Genomic DNA, 22,939 nt, shown 5'->3' with positions numbered 1-22,939 from the left:
GGTTGAGGCCGACAATCACAGTGGCGGGAAAACACACAAATGGTGTGAAAGTCAAGAGCTCTGAAAAGAGACAGGTAAATAAAACAGGAAGTGCAATGACAGACGAGACAAGACATAAGTGTGATGACCTCTCCACACCACGGGGGGTCGATCCAGTGCTGTGGGGCCGGCATTTGCCTGATGAGCTGCACCTGGGTCGAGGAAGCCTACTTGAAGAGAGCCCAACCGGATTCGTCCCTCGCGCTCATTCCTCTGGCACTCTCTCTGTGCCAGCCTCGGGGGACCTATTGCTGGCTTCATTTGTTTAAATATAAATAAACTATTGTTATATTGCTGCACCTCGTCTCGACTCTAGGGTTTTTGTTGTGGGCCAGGAGCCGGGCCGTAACATAAGTGACAGTAAATGAACACGTTAACAACGAGACATGACTAAACCCTAACCCTAAACATGGGCTATGAACTAAACATGAAACCTTTAGGATAAACCTGATAACGAACACCTAAACGTGACGTTAGTAACAAGAACTAAACATGGCAAGATGAACAGGCTTAGCGTGATGTTACAGAATAAACACTAAGTATCTTTGCTTAACCCATAAGGACCCACCATGACAGGTGTCACATGACCTTTAAATGTTCTAGAAAGTTCCTTATACAGCTGTTGCCTTGTTTTTATCTCATGAGGTCCCTAAGGTCATTTGATGTTGTGTTACCATAACAACATGTCCAAGATGTCCATGTGCCAGGCTAACACATGGGACGGAACGAGCTACATTTCAAAAGCTTTTTGTCTGTTGCTAAAGGTAAAGTAGAATTAAAATGCTTACATAACATGTCCTTTATTACATTTAACCTCTTGTGGAAACATGTATTGATCAAATTGATATGAAACAAATGAGACAAACATCGCTGTGACACTGGTGTCACATCGGGACGTTAACCCTAAACTTTCACAGTGAACCCGGAGTGACATTATGCACAATTAGAAATATGATTATGATCTGCTCAGTTAATTTAGCTGATTCAATTATATTTAGTTAATATATTCTTTATTCTTCAAAGAATGTTCAAACTCATTTAAACCATCATCCTCATTAATAAGAGTTATTTTACCATGAAAGCCCAATGTGACATATATGTCACAGTTCAGATATTTGACACTAGGGGGGGTTACTTGTCAGAAATGTGTTCGATGGTCTGTTTAGTCTAAATGATGTTCCCCTTCATTTCCCGAAAGTAGAAATGTGTCCGGGTTCTTCTGGGTTAAGTTGAGGTGTCTGTTGCTACCGCTGGGCTTCTTGATGGTCAGAAACAGAACAGCCAAACATATTTTGACTTTACTGTAAAACCAGAAAAAAAGACTGGAGCTTCATTTGATAAAGATAAAATACCCAATATGATGCTTCCTCAGAGACCTCGACACCAATCCCACAACCCCAATGTGTGGCTGTCGATCAGCGTTTGTCACCTTAGTTTATTCAGTTTTTCATCCGATTCACCTCCACTTCCTGTCCCTCTCTGGAACTCTGCTGATGTTGATGTTGACAGAGTGACTGGATATTGAGGCCTGATCTCCTTCTATCTTATTCTCATCCAAATGGTTGCACCATGAATCAGATTGTTTCTCCAGACTTGATTAAAGCACTGATGTTTTCAAGAGAAACACAAAAACAACAATGTGTGGCAGCACATTTATTCACTGGTGACAACAGAGTGAAACAAGACATTGCTCATAGACACAAATACAGATAGATACAAATCATCCATAAACTGTGCGTCATCAGAATAGCATCAGGGACAGTTTCATCCCACTGGCCATCAGACTATTAAACACCTGAGCTTGCACTATTTCTATTTGTATAGTTGTTTTTTATATGTATTTCTTATGTCTTGTTAATTGCACTGTTAAGGAACCTGAGATCACATGTTTTATACATTACATAATCACACCGTAGTTTCTAAATGTCATGACGATAAACCTTTGAATCCTGAAAAATAGTTATTCAACAGACTGGAACAGTGTATTGAGAACAAGTGATGCAGCGCCCTCTGCTGGCCGGTAGAAGCAATACAATAACATGGTCCATAGTCTTTGCAATAATCTGCAGAGTTGAAGCGTTGCATCTCTAACACAATAGAATAACATTATTCACACTAAACAGTTTTAACTATTTTTAACCATCCATATCTAATAAAAACACCATCACATGTTAAAGAAATACATATTTGCATTAATTTAGCAAGCTCCATAGAAATTAAGTCAAACTGAAAGTACATCGATTTTAAAATAATCCACATTATGAGTTAACTTTTGTGTTTTATTGTTTTTATCCAGTTTGAGAAACGTTTCTGGAATTACTGTTTTTATCCTTTTTTTGTTTTATATTTTTGTTTGGAATTAGTTTTTATTCACAAGTAATTCATCTGTTTCTCAAAGAGTTTCCAGTAACCTTCTTAGTATGACTGCTTTGTTTAAACAGAGAGAGCCTTCTTCTGGCAGATCCATTGATGTTTCTCACCACAGCTCACTGATGACCATGTGTTTCTGCCCTTGAAAATCAATGCACAGCGACCGTCAGCAGGAGGATCTATCCAGGAGCTGAGGAGAGAACATGATGTTTAGATAAAGGCTGATACATTTTAGTATTCAAAGTGTTTAGTAACGTGTCTCTTGCCTTTCAGTCAGATCACTTCCATCCACCCACTTCCATTTCCCATCTTCAACTCTCAGACCAATCCAGAATCCATTAGATCCAAAGCTGTTTTTCTTGATTGCTTCCTGGAAGACAGAGAGAGAGTTGTCAGATATTTAAACATTAAACTGTAATAAACACATACTGACCTAAAGACCCAAAGTGTGTTCAAACCAACACAAAACACAATTACTTTCTAATTGCATCATATTAATGGGTTTACCTTTTCCTCTGAATTATGTGCAACAGCCAAATCTGAATTCTTTCCTCTGCAGTCTTCTTGAGCTTCTTCCCAGGTTTTTTGATTAGCAGGCTCAGCGTCATTATACGCATAGCAGCTGGGCTCAGTGAGTGTCCAACCCTTCTGACAAGGTTGACACTTATTATCTGAAACAACAGAGTCCAAACAATAAACAACATGCCTGCCTTTTGAACATATTGTTATTGTGACCTAATATAGAGGATCTGAACATACCGGTGTTTCCTAAGCAGTAGGAATCGATGTTCCACTGAGCTCGACTGATGCTGAGCTCATTCCAGTTTGTTGTCAGGTTTTGTATTTTCTGTTTCAAGTTCTTCTTCTGGTTCTCCAGCTCCTTGTTTTGTGTTGTCAGCTCCTGGACTTCTGCAGAAAGGTCTTTGACGTTTCTCTCTGAGACATTATAGGCTTGTGTCAGGTTGCCCAACTGGTCCTCCAGATTCTTGTTGTCCCTCGTCAAGTTTGCATTTTCTAAGCTGAGTTTTGTGTTGTTTGCCCGTAGAGATGAGTTTTCTTTTAACTCGTTCGGACCACTCTCATGAATTAATGTAACTGCAAAATGAAAATTAGCCTCTTAATCAAGGTGATCATGTTTGTCAATTTGCCTCTTTAGGAAACGTTATCCTGTCAGTCTCACTTTAGGTTTTCCGGTCTTTAGACTCAGACTAAAAATGTCTCAGTCCGTCTCAAAGTGTTCTGACTTCTCCAATCCTCAGACCCATTAATATTTCACATTGCCTGGAACTGCTTGTCACTGTGGTTTGAAGTCAACATTACTAAGAGAGGAGTGGAATGGGGAAGTCTTCAAGCCACACATTTTGTGAAATAGCAAGCGCTGGTGGGTAGAGAGAGTGGGATGAACTCAGAACTTCAGAGAGGCTCAGTAACATGAAAGACACATGACATGTGTTAATAGATTGACATTAGATAGACTTTCATTGTCGTTTGGGTCTGATCATGTGATTTGTTAAGAACAAGAGAAATATAGAATATGACTTGACTCATCTTTTAATTATTTGTATGCATGCTTGTCTGTATTTCCCACTAATGGAGCTGCAGGTATGTACAGTATAGGAAAGTCTCAAACTAATTAATGTATTCATCCACATGAACGGCTTCTTGATTGATAATGTTGCTTTGGGAAAACAAGCACAATACATTAATGGATGCTACCTCCATGTTGGCCTACAAAGATGCGTCATCATTGCACCACTCTGTAAGAGGAAGACGCTCATAATAATATTTTCTAAACTGTCATACTGTGGCATGGACATGACTGATATCAAATGGTGTAAACAGGTAAAACGGCTGCTACTATTCTTTACGGTTTGTCTCATGTCTAAGTGTGAGATAATGTACTTCCTGTTTTGTGTACTTACGGTAGACGCAGACTCCGATGATGCCACCCAGCAGAATGACACAGAGAATCCCCAAACAACAAGCCAAGTGCTGAAAGCGCCGACGTCCTGCTGAGTCTAAACAACACAAATTAATCACATTAACTTTCCAGATGAAGAGTGGTACCTTTCAAAGTTACAGTCTCCTTAGTACAGATATTGTGTCACTTTTCAACAAGGACAATATACAGTATGGTAAATGCAGATGGATCTTCTTTTTTATGAGAGTAAAAGGTAAAAGACAGGAAAGGATACCAAGTTGATTTGACTAACTCAGATGCTTGAACCTTATATTATTCAGTCAAACTTTGGAATACAGTTCAGAACAAAGGAGTGCATTTGGTCCCCTATCACTTACATTGTATGAGAAATGGCCTAAATGAACAAAAGGAGTGATATGGACAGCGAAAGATTGTTCACATATTTAAACAGGCACCTGACTGTTGTTAAAGGGCCGACTTAAAGAGTTGTGTTTAGAGAAACTGCTTCATGTACTTTGCTAAAAGTGTTCCAGTGAGAGTTACCGTAGGTCTTGAGTATTAGTCACTGTAACAGTATTGCAGCACAACACAAACGTTCAATCTCTAAATAACCGTTCGGAAGAGATTTCCTAAAAACGAGTCATTCACAGTTTTTAACACGTTAATAACGTTGCGGATAAACCCCCGTAAAAAGCAACAAAACCACTTGATAAAGTTCAGTAAAAGGCAGTGGTAGAATGTTACTGAATACATTTAATCAAACTGTACTTAAGTGCAAATTTGAGGTACTCTACTTTACTTGAGTATTTTCTTTTCATGCCACTGTATGATTTAACTCAACTACAATTCAAAGGTATCATATCGAATAGAATAGAATGGGAGGGATGAACCCCTCTTCAATGGTCACACATGCAGAGCACTCAGTGACATGTGTTCTCTGCTTTTAACCCATCCTAGTACCAGGAGTCTAGCACTAGGAGCAGTGGGCAGCTATTGCACAGCGCCCGGGGAGCAATGGGAGTGAGGGGGGAAGGGGGATGGCCGGTGCCTTGCTCAAGGGCACCACGGCAGGGCAGGAGGTGAACTGGGACCTCTCCAAGTAACAGTCCACACTCCATATTTAGGTCTGGTCGGGGACTTGAACCGGCAACCCTACGGCTCACAGTCCAAGTACTGACTGAGCCCTGCCGGACATATATCTTACTGCACTACATTTATAGTAAGTTAATAATTCAGATGCATTATTATTCCAAAAATATAATGTGTTGTTATAAATATGAACAACTGAAAAACTAGATATTAAAGAAACTTAATTGGCATCTGCACACATTTAAGTTTATTTTCTTTAATTAGAACCGTTTTTTGGGTGTTTTTTCTTTAATTTCGAACTTTTCTGTGTCGTGTACATTGATTACTTTAAGTACAGTTTGCTGTTTATACTTACTTTTGTCACAGTCTGCTCCATCTTTCACCAGTAGTTTTCCATTCACCTGTCTCACCTGTTAACCACACCCACGTTTTTGCTCACTCTCTTTCTCTTCTGCTTCCATTAGCTTTTCTGCCAGTATTTAAACCCTCACCCGACACACACCCGTTGCCAGATCGACTTTGCCTTCATGCTAGTCTTTCACACGTTTGTTACCAGATTGCCTACCCGGTCCCCGACCTGCCTGCTCTGCCTGATCCCTGATCCCTGACCCTGCCTTTACCTACGTTCGACCGCCTCACCTGCTGTCTGACCCTCTACCCGGTCCCTGACCTGCCTGATCCCTGTCCTTGGACTATCTTGCCTCGCCTGCTCTCTGACCCTCTGCCCGGCCCTGACTCACCTTCTGCCCGCTGACCTCTGGTTCGTTCGCCTGCACATCATCCGGCTGATACTGCTGTGCTGGTATCCCTATGCGCTGGTATTATTACCAATAAAGTACATTACCAATACTCCTAAAGACTGGTGCATACTCTGATTATAACCTTATTTTTGATATGTCAAAAACAAACGGGAGAAAAGACAATGCAGCTTTCCACCATCATTTTTTAATAAGACCAGAATGCCCCGTCTGCAAGACGTTAACATTTGTCACACTGCACACTCCCAATATGTTACGGCTTTGTTAGAGTGCTAGGGTTACTGACAAAGCACTACAGATATAAACTTTAGAACAGTTCTTGTGAACTTGTTCCCTTTTAATGATAGTTATGGTAAAGTAGTGGTAGCAGTGGTAGCAGTAGTACTCCCAGTTGCAGTAACACCTGAATGCTTTTTTTTAATACAACTTACCCTCGTTCTTTGTTTCGTTCTGCACCTTCAGCTCACCGTACACAGTTTCCTCCCCTCTTTTTGCTGAAAGGTCAAAGGAAATGCACATGCTCAGGGTTTTTAGAGAATAAATGAGAAGCACTTTTAAAGGCTGCTTTAAGTGTTTGATATAGCAGAAAAATTGCCTTAGAATGATGCAAAAATTCACAGTTTTCCCTCAAAGTGCAATAAAATGGGCAAATTCAAAATGATGAGATTGTCTTCAGGTATTGTATCACGCCGTTTAAAAATGGAAACGATATGATACGGGAAATTCAACAGATAATTATCTCACTTCGCAATTTCCTCACTGGTTTTAAATAGATGTGTTCGTGATGATATATCTCCAGTGAGACGCTAAATTAAAATACCCAACAAATGACCATCAGTTTGAATCTTTTTAAGAGTTAAAGAAATATTAATTGAAGTTAAACTGAAATAGGATGAGGCGTTCAAAGGTTTCAAACTACTCTAGATTTAAAAGTGTTTTCTCAACGTAGTACACATGAACAAAAATTTCTACCAAAAATGTGCATTGATGAACCAAGAAAACTCATATTATTAAAACCTAGATGCACGAGGATACGTTTTCTTGGTTCATTTGTAGTGAAAAGTTTATACTCAACATTGTGAATTTGAAAAACATCAATGCAAATGTGCTGGGTTAGTTGAAAATCTAATCTTCACCCACACTAAACAAATACAAAAACAGCCTTTTAACAATTTCACTAAAAAGAAAAGGAAAATTATTTGCAGATTTTTCACGTTTCTGGTTTCACAGTTAAATTACAGGACATTAAAAACAGCAACTTACTTTGGATTGATATTCAACATTGCATTGAACATATTAACAAAGAGGCTCTGTTTCAAAATCATCTGCAGGAAGTGAAAGTTGTTAAATAACTAAACGTACCCGCAGGTGGAGGATTGTTGCCGGCTTTGAACACAACCGAAGCGTAGTTCACCTCCTCCTCTTCCTCCGCCATTACTACAGCCGCTCTGTTGAGCCCTCTCTGACTCGTAGACAGAGAAGTCTCTGGACATCGAAGTAGGATAACTGGTTGTTTCCTCTCTTCTGTTGAAGTCTATCTCTCAGCCTTCAAACTAACCACTTCTGCTTTTGGTCAAGAAGTTCATTTGCATCGCTTCACGTGACTGAACATCGACCATAGTCATAAATAGTGTGTTCTTGTTTTTTGTCAATGTGCCTCTTTTGGAAGATGTTTCTTGTCCGTCTCTCTTCAGGTTTCAAGAAATACCCCAAAAAAAGACTGGAGCCAAAAATGTCTTTTTTTTTTAGTTTTCCAATTCTCCGACCCCAGACCTTTAGTTCCTACTGAGGACTTCGCCTAAAACCGAATTTCACTGTAGTTTTAGGTCAACTTTACTTAGTAAATGAGTGACATGGGGAAGTTTAGTGTTTCTGCAGTCAGATTGGTATTTCAGTAAAGATAGAGGTAACTACAGTTACAGAGAGAGGAAGGTTTTGGGCTTTGTGTGCCTTTCTGTGGTTACATGGTTAAAATAGACACTTGAGAACGGGTTCACAGGTTTGAAGCAATACATCGACACAAACACCTTCACAAAAGAAGTTGCAGTTATGCATAATTTCAGAAGCAAAAATCAACAATGTATTTCTACACAGAATGGGTGAGGGAATGCTCCGGTTTTGGGACAAAATGAACATGGGATCACTCCGGTCATTGTACGTACTTCGTCTCACTGGAATATTAATGGTCAGATTGAATACAACATCGACCCAATTTCTCCGGTCAATGACGGGAGAGTTTTGAAAGTGACAAAACACTGTTTCACACATTTAAAAACACTTAAACAATTAAACAATGTTTATCCAGGATTCAGGCACCTTCCCTGGCTTGTAAAATGCGGTGATGCGCCCTGGAGGTATCCGACTATTTAAAACATGTATACCCAGGATTCAATCACTTTTCCTGGCTTGTAAAGTGCTGTGAAGCAGTCTGTTCTCTGGGTGCAGTCTGAGTGCAAGAGCCATGCGCTGCAAGGATCTCTCTGGGTGCGCTCTGTGAGTCTCACACCCCGCTTCTCTCTGGCTGCTCTCTCCCTCTATTCACAGCACTTTCCCCCAGCTTTCAAATCCTTATTGCTGGGTAGAAGAGCCTTGTGCATCACCCTGGATCTCTGTGAGTGTGAGACCCTGCTAACAGCAGTGAACCTGCTGCCAGCATTACGAACATATTAATCAGGCGTTTTAACACTTTTTTCCATGAAAATGATTTTTATTCACTATCATGGGGTAATATAAATCAAATTCCGGGTAATTCGGATCACAATTGTACCTTTTACTATTTAAATGTATTTGTATTATATATTTTTGGGCTATAAAAGTGACATTTCTGGGTGACTTTGTCAGTTTATGGAGCTTAGCCCACAATTCCTGGAGGTTGCAGGCCGAAGTTGGGAGCTCATAGGTGCCCCCACCCGTGGAAAGATGAAAAAAGTAAAGAAAACGGTAAATTATATCTTAAAATATTCAAAAATGAAGTTTAAAAAAATTCTCGAAAAAACGACTGAGTGCCAACGGAGGAGGGGCTCAAAAAAGCTCAAGTCTTCGGCGCTTCCGGCCGAAGCCACGGACACGTTCCCACTCCCCCGTTGCATTTTACAACGGAGAGGGGAATTGAGGCCTCCCCTCCTCCGTCAAAAAAATGCATTCATCATTTTCAAGCTACCATCTGCACGAAATCGGAAACCCGGTTTTTAAGAGGACTCAGAAAAAAAACGGCTGTGTCAGTTCATGGAGGAATGTGTCCGCTCCATCTGTCCTCTGGCTCGGATACAATTGTTGCATGGAGACCCCCCAGCATGGTTCTTACCAAACTTTAAGTTTTTGAACTGGTCTCTGGGAGTTGTCAGGGAACTCTATGAGACACTATTTTCGGATACTTTTTTCCATTTTCACCCCTTTTCTATGGTTCTCCCAAAAGTTAACTTAGAGTTTTTCTGACTGGAGGAATGTGAGGAGAGTTGTCAGGGGACTCTACCCGCCTTATGGGACACTATTTTCGGATACTTTGTTTCCATTTTCACCCCTTTTCTCTGGTTCTCCGAAAAGTTAAGTCAGACTTTTTCCGACTCTGGAGGAATGTGAGGAGAGTTGTCAGGGGACTCTACCCGGGTTATGAGGCACTATTTTCAGATACTTTTTTTCATTTTCAGCCCTTTTCCATGGATGAATTGAAACTTATTTATTTTACATTTTGGTCAATTTGACCCAGTTCTGGGATAGGACCGAGAGATGACAGACTCTCTGGCCGCCTCACAAGTCACTATTGTCGGACACTTTCTTTGCTTTACCCCGGTTATATCACTCTTTCCTCCTTTGACCATAACACGTGTTTCCTGCTGGAGTACTGCCTGGTTCCGGGGCACCCCAAACCCTCTCATGGTCGGGGCACCATGAATTGATGCATCGGACCAAATGTTGCCATCACCAGCCCTGCGTTGGTGCGGAGGTGGGACCATTTAACCCGGTGGTAACCCAAGTCCTCCCTTGGTCCGTGTACCAGGCATTGAAGCATCGGACCCATTGTTGCAATCATCGGTTACACTAACGCATATAAACAGAGAAACAGAAAATAATTTAAATACAATTCACTGTGTCTGTTTTAGTAAGGATGTCATCCGAATGCCCGGTGTGAAGACTCTTCTATCTGGCTTTGAACAAGCACCTTAATGAGCCTGTGACACGAGTTTCCCCCATCATCCAAACCCATCAATTTGAGTAAATATTGTCCCCTTGAAAACCGTTACTGAACTGATTTTGGATATTTGTACTTTGATAACCATTAATCTGCCCTTCAATGTTGACCATTTTCTGGATCTTCTCGGGGATTCTTCAAGTCCCGCCAAATGATGTGTGACGTCATTGCGGGCGCAGCGCTCCAGCTGCACGGTTCAGGATCCCAGCATCTGCATGCAAACGCACGATGGCGCACACAGCAGCAAGCTCAGACAGCGATGACAGTTTAATTTTGAACGTGTCTGAGAGCTCATATGAGGCTGAAGGATCGGTTTATGTTGAATCTATTAGAAGTTTAGGAATGAGGTGCGTCAATATGGGCGATAATACGGTCATGTAGCCAGTGGTGGACTGGGACTAAAAATCATCTGGGACTCTCGACCTGATAAAATCCTGGTAAAATCCAAATATAATGTATAATGTCTGTGTCTTTGACATTAGCGCTGCTAGCCACCTGTGCCCTGTACTACGAAGCCAGTTCAACATACCCTGGATATGTTTGAGTAACAAACAAACTAACAACAACAAACTAACAAACGAGATCTCGCTAAGCGGTCCTACGACGCTGGTTATCAACTCGGTAAATCAAGCCAGGGTTTCTCTCACCAGCTGAGAGCGCGTTCACGTCTAAAACACGAGTGGATCTGACTTTAATTACATTTGACTCGAGTGTTTCGTCAACATAATGTGTTGCTTAAAATAATACTTCTGCATACAGTATGTGACACTGTGAGTGTTGCACGGCCAGATACGGCTGGAGAAGCTGACTCAGATAAGGAAATATATGATATATTATGATATTATATGATCGATGATCTGATTGATGATGTAATATGAATGATAAGTGCGACACGTCGGCGTCTTCTCTGCATACGGCAGTTTAAACTGTATTTCCTTTATCCTGTAATATGACTTGAGAGATTTAAACTCCGCACACTGAGTTGATCTCTTTTCTATAGACGCCGGAGGCGGGCAGCGTCAGGTAAAAAAAGTGATTTAGCCTTCCCAAACCTGAGCCTCACGCGCCGCCTATGGGGGATGTGCTAGTGACTTATCCGACCGGCCCACTTGGGTACCGGTCCATCGGGATTCGTCCCGATGGCCAGTCCGCCACTGCACCCAGCCCACGTAAACTGTCAACGGGGGGAGCCTCGCTGCGGGGAAACGGTGGACCTAGTGTCCCGATCGGAGTGGGAATAATAATAATAATAATCCGTGCATTTTATCCATTAATTTCCCCAACATTGTGGTAAAAAAACCACAATGTTGGATCCATGTTGGTGTACAACTACAAAAAGCATCGGTTTGTTTACTCATCAGGAAATGCAGACCGGCACAAACAAACGATTTTTAATCATCATTCTCACGATCATTTAATCTATCATATGTTCGCCGAATTGACATGAAAGCACTAATACATGTAGTTTCATCCACTTGAGTTTACAACTACAAAAATAATCGATTTGTTTTTATATCACATCCTACGGGAGGAAATTCAGTAGCTCTCACTACCGATTTTTAATCCTAATGTAATCATCATCTTCACCACGATCATTTATGTTTATGTTCGCCGAATTGATATGAAAGCACTGACAAATATGAATATACTGTAGTCAACTTCATTAAAACGTTATTAACGTGCCTAAACTCAGTAATTCACCCTTTCTACGCACAACACACTTTGTCCGTGTTTGGCTCTCTCGCCGCACAGTGAAGCGTTCCCGCATTGACGTCACTTCCGGCTTCCCCCAAAACTTCAAAATGAGTCGAAGGAATTTCCCCGCGATGTTCGAAATGATTGATATTTAACGGAACGGTATCGCTTTTTCTTTTTTAAACTGACGGTTCGAGATTACTAGTAGCCCAATATTTCATTGCACAACAGTTGTTGGGAGGCTGTCACAGGCTCTTTAAGCACAAACATGCAGTGCGGAACTTGGAGGAAAGAGGCATCATTCTGAAAATGGCCAGTGGCAGAATAAATGTTCGGACCAAACCCTGTCCCATCACAGGGTGTTCGTATGCTGGGAAGAGACTGTCATGTAACTCATGACCACCCTGAGTTCTCCCGAGATGAGGCACATCAGGTCATGGCAAGGGTGAAGCATAGTGTGTGGCCCTGCAGTTGCTCCATGACCTCCGAGAGACTAATCCCATCATTGGAATGGCTACATCATTGGATATAGACAATGAGGAGGAATACCCGGTGCACCCTCCACCCTTCTCCCCACATACCGAGTGTGACGAAGAGGACTGCAGGCAGGTGATGCTGGAAAATGTGGCATTAAGGGCTCAGAAGGATGCCCTCATTGATGAGGTGAAGACCCTGCGCTCCAGGCTGAAAAATGCGCTAAAACCCAGGAAGCAGAGTGCCACTGCTGTGCTTGAGGAAGAGGAAGAATGTATACGATTTAAGGGCCTGGCAATCTCAAGTACCTCCGGCATAAACACAGTAGCCTCCGGCAGCAATACCCCTCTCAAGACCCTGGTCAAGACTGTCATGTGGTGCACTGAAGCCTCCGGTAGTGAGACCCCTCTCAAGACCCCGGTCAAGACTGTCATGCGGTCCCCATCAGCCTCGGGCAGCAATACCCCTCTCAAGACCCCGGTCAAGACTGTCATGCGGTCCCCAGAAGCCTCCGGTAGTGAGACCCCTCTCAAGACCCCGGTCAAGACTATCATGCGGTCCCCAGAAGCCTCCGGTAGTGAGACCCCTCTCAAGACCCCGGTCAAGACTCTCATGCGGTCCCCAGAAGCCTCCGGTAGTGAGACCCCTCTCAAGACCCCGGTCAAGACTGTCATGCGGTCCCCAGAAGCCTCCGGCAGCAATACCCCTCTCAAGACCCCGGTCAAGACTGTCATGGAGACGTACATTCAGACATACAGGGATCATTGTGAGGGTGTCGCACCGACAGTAAAACGGAAAGAAAATTGTCTGTCCAAGGTCAGCCGGATAAAGAACTTCCTCGTATTCATGGCCCATGGTGTTAACCGGCTGTCAGATTGGCTGTTCCTAAAATACACGGAGAGGGTCCGTGGCTGGAGCGAGTATATTGCAAAGTCGGGCCGGGCAGTCACAACATCGCTGTTGTTCCTGAAGAATGTGAACCATTTCCTGAGGTACTTGTCTGAGTCAAAGCTCCGGGGGTGCAGGCTCACCCAGTCTGATATGACCCACATCATCAGAGAGGTGACAGCCAACATGAACGACTTGAAAAAGTCTGTCACTGTCCACCAGTTTAAGGTGAAGAGGAACAAGCTGGATCGTCTGCCGAGCCAGGCGGAGCTTCTCGCCGCCATGGCGGCCGCTGAGAAGCGCATCCCTGATCTCCTTGACCTGATGGCTAGCAATCTGACATCAATCAATCAATCAATCAATCAATCAATGTTTATTTATATAGCCCAATATCACAAATGTTACATTTGTCTCAGTGGACTTTACAGTTTGTACAAAATATCAGTATGACAATACGACACCCTCTGTCCTTAGACCCTCACATCGTACAAGGAAAAACTTCCGAAGAAAACCCACAGTTTAAAGGGAAAAATGGGAGAAACCTCAGGGAGAGCAACAGAGGAGGGATCCCTCTCCCAGGACGGACAGACGTGCAATAGATGCCGTGTGTAAATTGAAAAGATAATACATTTGCAACATAGGTAGTCCAAATGTTTGGAAATGCATGTGTGTATAATAGGAAGATGAATCCACAAGGATATCCATCCAGGACCTATGATCCAGGACCACAGCCACGACTCAAGATCCAGGGCTCGCGATCCAGGACAGAGGAGCGCAGGATCATCCATGACTCCGGATCCCGGCGTATATAGACACCAAAAAGAAAGACATCAATCACCCAGTACCTGCTATATGGCTATCTAACCCTCCATTGGAGCCTCCTGTATGGCCACCGTCCGGGTGTGTACGCAAACATGACCATCATTTAACATTGAACCTCTCCTGGAAATGCGCATTTCCAGGAGAGGTTCAATGTTAAATTATATCGGGCAAAATGACAGGCTAAAACTCTCTTCCAGACGTTTAAAAACACTTTCCCGACCATTCAAACATTATTTCTGGCTTGTAAAGTGCAGTGATGAGCCCTGGTAGTATCAAACTATTTAAAGGGTTACCAGGAGCATGAGAATATCCTCCACAGAAGGGGGGGTGGTGGTGCTGTGAAGAAGGCCGAATATGGATGCTGATGGGCTGACAGAAAAGCACAACAAAATCCACCACATTTAAGTGTTACCAGAGACATGAGAACATCCTCCACAGGTGGTGTTGCTGTGAAGAAGGACGAATATGGATGCCGATGGGCGGACGGTAAAGCACCGCAAAATCCACCCCCCCTTTAAGATTACCAGGGGCATGAGGTTCTGGAGGGTGTGAACATCTGGGTTTAGTCCGCGGGGGAGTGCTTAAGTCCGGGGGCCCGGGGACTCACGGTGTGCAAGGTTATGGAAGTGCGCATGTGAGGGAAACATGCTGGAGGTCATTAGTCCGTCCTTTGGGGCTCTGTGACGGGCCACATAGAGGTGCCATTGCTGGTCTCTCTCCTGGAGGTGTGAAATAAGGGAGACATGCTGGAGGTCTGTAGTCCGTCCTTTGGGGGTCTTGGAGGGGCCACAGAAAGGTGATTTCCCCAGTCTCTGTCCTGGATGTGTGAAATAAACAGAGTCCCCATTTCAGGGACACATGCTGGAGGTCTCTCTCCTGAGAGTGGACGTCCATTGCCTCTAAATAGAGGTAAAATTAGGTCGGTCACTTTGGGTAACCGCACCACTGTCAGACGTCTCCCGAGAGTGGACGTCCATTGTCTCTAAATTGGGTTAGGGTAAGCTTTAATGTATGAGTAATGTTCCAGACACAGATATTAATCTAAAGCAGAACTAAAAACCACACACAGAGAATTGTTCGGTTCTCACGCTGACTTTTGTCTTTAAAATAACAAACATATATCTTTCTGCTGAAACTAAAAACCATTAGACAAACTAAAATTAGATTTATTTGAAAATAGACACATTGTTAGTTTTTGTCATAAGAACATGGCTTGTTTGATGGTCAGAAACACAATATTTTGACTTTAATGTAAAACCAGAAAAAAGACTGGAGCTTCATTTGATAAAGATAAAATACCCAATATGATGCTTCCTCAGAGACCTCGACACCAATCCCACAACCCCAATGTGTGGCTGTCGATCAGCGTTTGTCACCTTAGTTTTTGCAGTTTTTCATTCGATTCAATTCCACTTCCTGTCCCTCTCTGAAACTCTGCTGGTGCTGATGTTGACAGAGTGACTGAATATTGAGGCCTGATCTCCTTCTATCTTATTTTTCATTAAAAATGGTGACTATGTTAATGCCTTTTGAGGCATTAACAGAGTCATCTTCTTCTTCTTCAATTTCCTCTGAAAGATAAACACTTGATTTATATTTGAGTGCTGTTTTACTCCCAGCATGTTGAGCATCCACGAGGAACCATTGAAACACTGAAAGATGGATTTTGGGATTAAATCGATATTTAAAAACAGTTGCAGTTATGTAAGGGATCAGAAGCAGAAGTCAACAACGCACTTCTACATAGATACAAAATGTGTTAAGTCTTAATGTACGAGTACTGTTCCAGACACAGATATGAATCTAAAGCAGAACTAAAGACCACACAGAGAATTGTTCGGTTCTCTCGCTGACATTTTCTTTAAAATAAAAAAACAAATATCTTTCTGCTGAAACTAAAAACCATTAGACAAACTAAAATCTCATTTATTTTAAATAAACAAATAGTTTTTTTCATAAGAGGTGTTGATACATCGACAGCTTCTTACTCAATTTCGTTATTCAGTTTTTCATCCGATTCACCTCCACTTCCTGTCCCTCTCTGAAACTCTGCTGGTGCTGATGTTGACAGAGTGACTGGATATTGAGGTCTGATCTCCTTCTTTCTTATTCTCATCCAAATGGTCGCACCATGAATCAGATTGTTTCTCCAGACTTGATTAAAGCACTGATGTTTTCAAGAGAAACACAAAAACAACAATGTGTGGCAGCACATTTATTCACTGGTGACAACAGAGTGAAACAAGACATTGCTCATAGACACAAATACAGATAGATACAAATCATCCATAAACTGTGCGTCATCAGAATAGCATCAGGGACAGTTTCATCCCACTGGCCATCAGACTATTAAACACCTGAGCTTGCACTATTTCTATTTGTATAGTTGTTTTTTATATGTATTTCTTATGTCTTGTTAATTGCACTGTTAAGGAACCTGAGATCACATGTTTTATACATTACATAATCACACCGTAGTTTCTAAATGTCATGACGATAAACCTTTGAATCCTGAAACATAGTTATTTAACAGACTCTGGAACTTTGTATTGAGATCAAGTGATGCAGCGCCCTCTGCTGGCCGGTAGAAGCAATACAATAACATGGTCCATAGTCTTTGCAATAATCTGCAGAGTTGAAGCGTTGCATCTCTAACACAATAGAATAACATTATTCACACTAAACAGTTTAACTATTTTAACCATCCATATCTAATAAAAACACCATCACATGTTAAAGAAATACATATTTGCATTAATTTAGCAAGCTCCATAGAAATTAAGTCAAACTGAAAGCACATCGATTTTAAAATAATCCACATTATGAGTTAACTTTTGTGTTTTATTGTTTTTATCCAGTTTGAGAAACGTTTCTGGAATTAATGTTTTATAACCTGTTTTTTTTTGGAATTAGTTTTTATTCACAAGTAATTCATCTGTTTCTCAAAGAGTTTCCAGTAACTTTCTTAGTATGACTGCTTTGTTGAAACAGAGAGAGCCTTCTTCTGGCAGATCCATTGTTGTTTCTCTTCACAGCTCACTGATACCCATGTGTTTCTGCTCCGGACAGAGATTGCACAGCGACCGTCAGCAGCCTCTGCATTAAAGGAGCTGAGGAGAGAACATGATGTTTAGATGAAGTCTGATAGATTTTATTATTCAAAGTGTTTAGTAATGAATCTCTTACCTATCAGTCAGATCACTTCCATCCACCCACTTCCATTTCCCATCTTCAACTCTCAGACCAATCCAGAATCCGTTAGTTCCTGAACTACCTGGGCTGTATTTATTGATGATGACAATCTGACAACAGAGAAACAGAAATCAGGTATTTACACCGTATAAGTAAATAAACACATACTGACCTAAAGACCCAAAGTGTGTTCAAACCTACACAAAACACAATTACTTTCTAAGTGCGTCATATTAATGGGTTTACCTTTTCCTCTGAATCATGTGCAACAGCCAAATCTGAATTCCTTCCTCTGCAGTCTCCTTGAGCTTCTTCCCAGGTTTTTTGTTTAGCAGGCTGAGCGTCATTATACGCATAGCAGCTGGGCTCAGTGAGTAACCAGCCCTTCTGACAAGCTTTACACTTATCATCTGAAACAACAGAGTCCAAACAATCAACAACATGCCTGCCTTTTGAACATATTGTAATGATGACCTAATATATAGGATCTGAACATACCGGCGTTTCCTAAGCAGTAGGAATCGATGCTCCACTGAGCTCGACTGATGCTGAGCTCATTCCAGTTTGTTGTCAGGTTTTGTATTTTCTGTTTCAAGTTCTTCTTCTGGTTCTCCAGCTCCTTGTTTTTTGTTGTCAGCTCCTGGACTCCTGCAGAAAGGTCTTTGACGTTTCTCTCTGAGACATTATAGGCTTGTGTCAGGTTGTCCAACTGGTCCTCCAGATTCTTGTTGTCCCTCGTCAAGTTTGCATTTTCTAAGCTGAGTTTTGTGTTGTTTGCCCGTAGAGATGAGTTTTCTTTTAACTCGTTCGGACCACTCTCATGAATTAATGTAGCAACTGCAAAATGAAAATTAGCCTCTTAATCAAGGTGATCATGTTTGTCAATTTGCCTCTTTAGGAAAACGTTATCCTGTCAGTCTCACTTTAGGTTTTCCGGTCTTTAGACTCAAACTAAAAATGTCTCAGTCAGTCTCAAAGTGTTCTGACTTCTCCAATCCTCAGACCCATTTATATTTCACATTGCCTGAAACTGCTCGTCACTGTGGTTTGAAGTGAACATTACTAAGAGAGGAGTGAAATGGAGAAGTCTTCAAGCCACACATTTTGTGAAATAGCAAGCGCTGGTGGGTAGAGAGAGTGGGATGAACTCAGAACTTCACAGAGGCTCAGTAACATGAAAGACACATGACATGTGTTAATAGATTGACATTAGATAGACTTTCATTGTCGTTTGGGTCTGATCATGTGATTTGTTAAGAACAAGAGAAATATAGAATATGACTTGACTCATCTTTTAATTATTTGTATGCATGCTTGTCTGTATTTCCCACTAATGGAGCTGCAGGTATGTACAGTATAGGAAAGTCTCAAACTAATTAATGTATTCATCCACATGAACGGCTTCTTGATTGATAATGTTGCTTTGGGAAAACAAGCACAATACATGAATGGATGCTACCTCCATGTTGGCCTACAAAGATGCGTCATCATTGCACGACTCTGTAAGAGGAAGACGCTCATAATAATACTTTCTAAACTGTCATACTGTGGCATGTACATGATTGATATCAAATGGTGTAAACAGATCAAACAGCTGCTACTATTCTTTACAGATTGTCTCATGTCTAAGTGTGAGATAATGTACTTCCTGTTTTGTGTACTTACGGTAGACGCAGACTCCGATGATGCCACCCAGCAGAATGACACAGAGAATCCCCAAACAACAAGCCAAGTGCTGAAAGCGCCGACGTCCTGCTGAGTCTAAACAACACAAATTAATCACATTAACTTTCCAGATGAAGATTGGTACCTTTCAAAGTTACAGTCTCCTTAGTACAGATATTGTGTCACTTTTCAACAAGGACAGTATACAGTATGGTAAATGCAGATGGATCTTTTTTTTTTATGAGAGTAAAAGGTAAAAGACAGGAAAGGATACCAAGTTGATTTGACTAACTCAGATGCTTGAACCTTATATTATTCAGTCAAACTTTGGAATACAGTTCAGAACAAAGGAGTGCATTTGGTCCCCTATCACTTACATTGTATGAGAAATGGCCTAAATGAACAAAAGGAGTGATATGGACAGCGAAAGATTGTTCACATATTTAAACAGGCACCTGACTGTTGTTAAAGGGCCGACTTAAAGAGTTGTGTTTTGAGAAACTGCTTTATGTACTTTGCTAAAAGTGTTCCAGTGAGAGTTACCGTAGGTCTTGAGTATTAGTCACTGTAACATTATTGCAGCACAACATAAAAGTTCAATCTCAAAATAACGTTTCCCAAGAGATTTCCTAAAAACGAACCTCATATTTAGTCACAGATTCATTCACAGTTTTTAACACGTTAATAACGTTGCAGATAAACCCCCGTAAAAAGCAACAAAACCACTTGATAAAGTTCAGTAAAAGGCAGTGGTAGAATGTTACTGAATACATTTAATCAAACTGTACTTAAGTGCAAATTTGAGGTACTTTACTTTACTTGAGTATTTTCTTTTCATGCCACTGTATGATTTAACTCAACTACAATTCAAAGGTATCATAAATCTAACTCCACTACATTTATAGTAAGTTAATAATTCAGATGCATTATTATTAAAAAAATATAATGTGTTGTTATAAATATGAACAGATGGACAATCTGAAAAACTAGATTATAAAGACACTTAATCGGCATCTGCACATATTTATTTTTATTTAAATAGAACACTATTGGTGGGTGTTTTTTATTTAATTTGAAACCTTTCTGTGTTTTTATAATTACTTACTTTTACTCAAGTAATATTTTCAATGCTGTACTTCTACTTGTAATGGATACGTTTAACAGTCCACACTCCATATTTAGGTCTGGTCGGGGACTTGAACCGGCAACCCTACGGCTCACAGTCCAAGTACTGACTGAGCCACTGTCGGACATATATCTTACTGCACTACATTTGTAGTAAGTTAATAATTCAGATGCATTATTATTTCAAGTATATAATGTGTTGTTATACATATGAACAGATGGAGGATCTGAAAAACTAGATAAGAAACTTAATTGGCATCTGTACACATTTAAGTTTATTTTATTTTTATTAGAACTGTTTTTTGGGTGTTTTTTCTTTAATTTCGAACTTTTCTGTGTCGTGTACATTGATTACTTCAAGTACAGTTTGCTTTGTATACTTACTTACTTTTACTCAAGTAACATTTTCAATGCTGTACTTCTACTTGTAAAGGATAATGTTACCACATGGTATCAGTACTTTTACAAAAGGACCAGAATACACTGGTAAAAGGTCTTGGTTTGGAAACAAGTCAACAATGATTTGACATTAAAGATTTGTGCATATTTTGATTAGAAACTTATTTTTTGATATGTCAAAAACAAACGGGGGATAAGACAGCTTTTGTACTTGGGACGATCATTTTTTCATAAGACCAGGATGCCCCGTCTGCAAGACGTTGACATTGGTCACACTGCACACTCCCAATATGTTACGGCTTTGTTAGAGTGCTAGGGTTACTGACAAAGCACTACAGATATAAACTTTAGAACAGTTCTTGTGAACTTGTTCCCTTTTAATGATAGTTATAATGGTAAAGTCAATGGGAGGCGTGTGGTATAGTGGGTTGTGCGTTGGTGATCAGGGGGTCACAGGTTCAAACCCCGCTGCAGTCAGCATGTCGTTGTGTCCCTGAGACACTTCAACCCAAAGTGCTCCTGTGGGGATTGTCCACAGTATTGAGTATGTTAGTCACTTTGGATAAAAGCGTCTAACAAGTGACATGTAATGTAATGTAGAGTAGTGGTGGCAGTGGTAGCAGTAAATAATAATTCCTTACATTTATTATAGCGCTTTTCCAGATGCTCAAAGCGCTTTACAAATACACATTACACGTATCATACATGCAATGGTCACTGTGGACAATACCCACAGGAGCAAGTTCAGGTGAAGTGTCTTTCCCAAGGACACAACGGCTTTACAGACGCAGCAGCGGCGGGTTTCACCCCTTGATCTGATGATCATTGCACAGCGCACTGCGCACTGCGCCACACCGTCCATCTTCACGCCTCGAAGTCATCGAGGTGCTTTTACAAGTACACATTGGTATCATACATGTACTGTGGACATTACCCACAGGAGCAAATCCGGGTGAAGTGCCTTGCCCAAGGACACAACGGCCTGACGCAGTGGCGGCAGGAGCGGGTTTCGAACTGGAGTTCCCCAGCACCCCCCTTGATCTGATGATCAGATGCACAGACCACTGCGTCCCACGCAGTAGTACTCCCAGTTGCAATAACACCTGAATGTTTTTTTTAATACAACTTACCCTCGTTCTTTGTTTCGTTCTGCGCCTTCACCTCACCGTACACAGTTTCCTCCCCTCTTTTTGCTGGAAGGACAAAGGAAATGCTCATGCTCAGGTTTTTTGTGAATACATTAAAAGGACTTTTAAAGGCTGCTTTAATTGTGTGATAAAGCACAAAAATTGCCTTACGATGATTGATTTATTGCAAATATGCAGTTTTTAAATGGGCAGCTTCAAAATGATTGTGTTTCAGGTATTGTGTCATGCTATTAAAAAAGGTCAAACAACATGATACGGGAAACTGAACAGATAACTATCTCCCTTGGCAATTTCCTCACTGGTTTTAAATAGATGTGTTCGTGATGATATATCTCCAGTATGAGACGCTAAATTAAAATACCCAACAAATGACCATCAGTTTGAATCTTTTTATGAGTTAAAGAAATATTAATTGAAGTTAAACTGAAATAGGATGAGGTGTTCAAAGGTTTCAAACTACTCTAGATTTAAAAGTGTTTTCTCAACGTAGTATACATGAACAAAGAAGGCTTATTTCTACCAAAAATGTGCATTGATGAACCCAGAAAACTCATATTATTAAAACCTAGCTGCACGATGATACGTTTTCTTGGTTCATTTGTAGTGAAAGGTTTATACTCAACATTGTGATTTTGAAAAACATCAATGCAAATGTGCTGGGTTAGTTAAACATCTATTCTTCACCCACACTAAACAAATACAAAAACAGCCTTTTAACAATTTCACTAAAAAGAAAAGGTAAATTATTTGCAGATTTGTCATGTTTCTGGTTTCACAGTTAAATTACAGGACATTAAAAACAGCAACTTACTTTGGATTGATATTCAACATTGCATTGATCATATTAACAAAGAGGCTCTGTTTCAAAATCATCAGCAGGAAGTGAAAGTTGTTAAATAACTAAACTTACCCGCAGGCTGAGGATTGTTGCCGGCTTTGAACACAACCGACGCGTAGTTCACCTCCTCCTCTCCCTCCTCCATCACTACAGCCGCTCTGTTGAGCTCTCTCTGACTCGTAGATGGAGAAGTGTTGCTCTAATTAAACCTCTGGACATCGCAATAGGAGAACTGGTTGTTTCCTCTCTTCTGTTGAAGTCTATCCCTCAGCCTTCAAACTAACCACTTCTGCTTTTGGTCGAGAAGTTAATTTGCATCGCTTCACG

The 22,939-nt window shown here is 41.1% G+C and overlaps 2 protein-coding genes across 6 annotated transcripts; both read right to left on the bottom strand.

Moving 5' to 3' along the window:
- Nucleotides 1-2,378: 2,378 nt before the first annotated feature.
- Nucleotides 2,379-7,720, bottom strand: LOC117537711 (C-type lectin domain family 12 member B-like). 3 transcript variants are annotated; one of them, XM_034203036.1, is made up of 7 exons: nucleotides 7,540-7,720; nucleotides 6,609-6,671; nucleotides 4,332-4,427; nucleotides 3,169-3,345; nucleotides 2,917-3,080; nucleotides 2,676-2,779; nucleotides 2,379-2,599 (listed from the first exon to the last, which is right to left on the bottom strand). In XM_034203036.1, exons 1-7 carry the CDS (start codon nucleotides 7,610-7,612, stop codon nucleotides 2,473-2,475), a joined length of 804 nt encoding a protein of 267 aa, XP_034058927.1. In that variant the 5' UTR covers nucleotides 7,613-7,720; the 3' UTR covers nucleotides 2,379-2,472. The 3 variants fall into 3 exon arrangements, with proteins under 3 accessions (XP_034058927.1, XP_034058928.1, XP_034058926.1); XM_034203037.1 differs by having other exon boundaries at nucleotides 3,169-3,318; nucleotides 7,540-7,713; XM_034203035.1 differs by having other exon boundaries at nucleotides 3,169-3,504; nucleotides 7,540-7,685.
- An 8,725-nt stretch (nucleotides 7,721-16,445) lies between these two features.
- On the bottom strand, nucleotides 16,446-22,886 carry LOC117537710 (killer cell lectin-like receptor subfamily B member 1B allele A). Of its 3 annotated transcripts, none has more exons than XM_034203032.1 (7): nucleotides 22,685-22,886; nucleotides 21,757-21,819; nucleotides 19,103-19,198; nucleotides 17,936-18,274; nucleotides 17,684-17,847; nucleotides 17,432-17,547; nucleotides 16,446-17,355 (listed from the first exon to the last, which is right to left on the bottom strand). In XM_034203032.1, the coding sequence occupies exons 1-7, from the start codon at nucleotides 22,755-22,757 to the stop codon at nucleotides 17,211-17,213; spliced, it is 996 nt and encodes a 331-aa protein (XP_034058923.1). In that variant the 5' UTR covers nucleotides 22,758-22,886; the 3' UTR covers nucleotides 16,446-17,210. The 3 variants fall into 3 exon arrangements, with proteins under 3 accessions (XP_034058923.1, XP_034058924.1, XP_034058925.1); XM_034203033.1 differs by having other exon boundaries at nucleotides 17,936-18,112; XM_034203034.1 differs by having other exon boundaries at nucleotides 17,936-18,085.
- Between the last annotated feature and the right edge of the window lie 53 nt (nucleotides 22,887-22,939).

Source organism: Gymnodraco acuticeps, unplaced genomic scaffold (assembly GCF_902827175.1).
Source record: "Gymnodraco acuticeps unplaced genomic scaffold, fGymAcu1.1, whole genome shotgun sequence".
NCBI lineage: Eukaryota > Metazoa > Chordata > Actinopteri > Perciformes > Bathydraconidae > Gymnodraco > Gymnodraco acuticeps.
The sequence above is the reverse complement of the archived record's forward strand: the minus strand, read 5'-3'. Positions and strand labels throughout refer to the sequence as shown.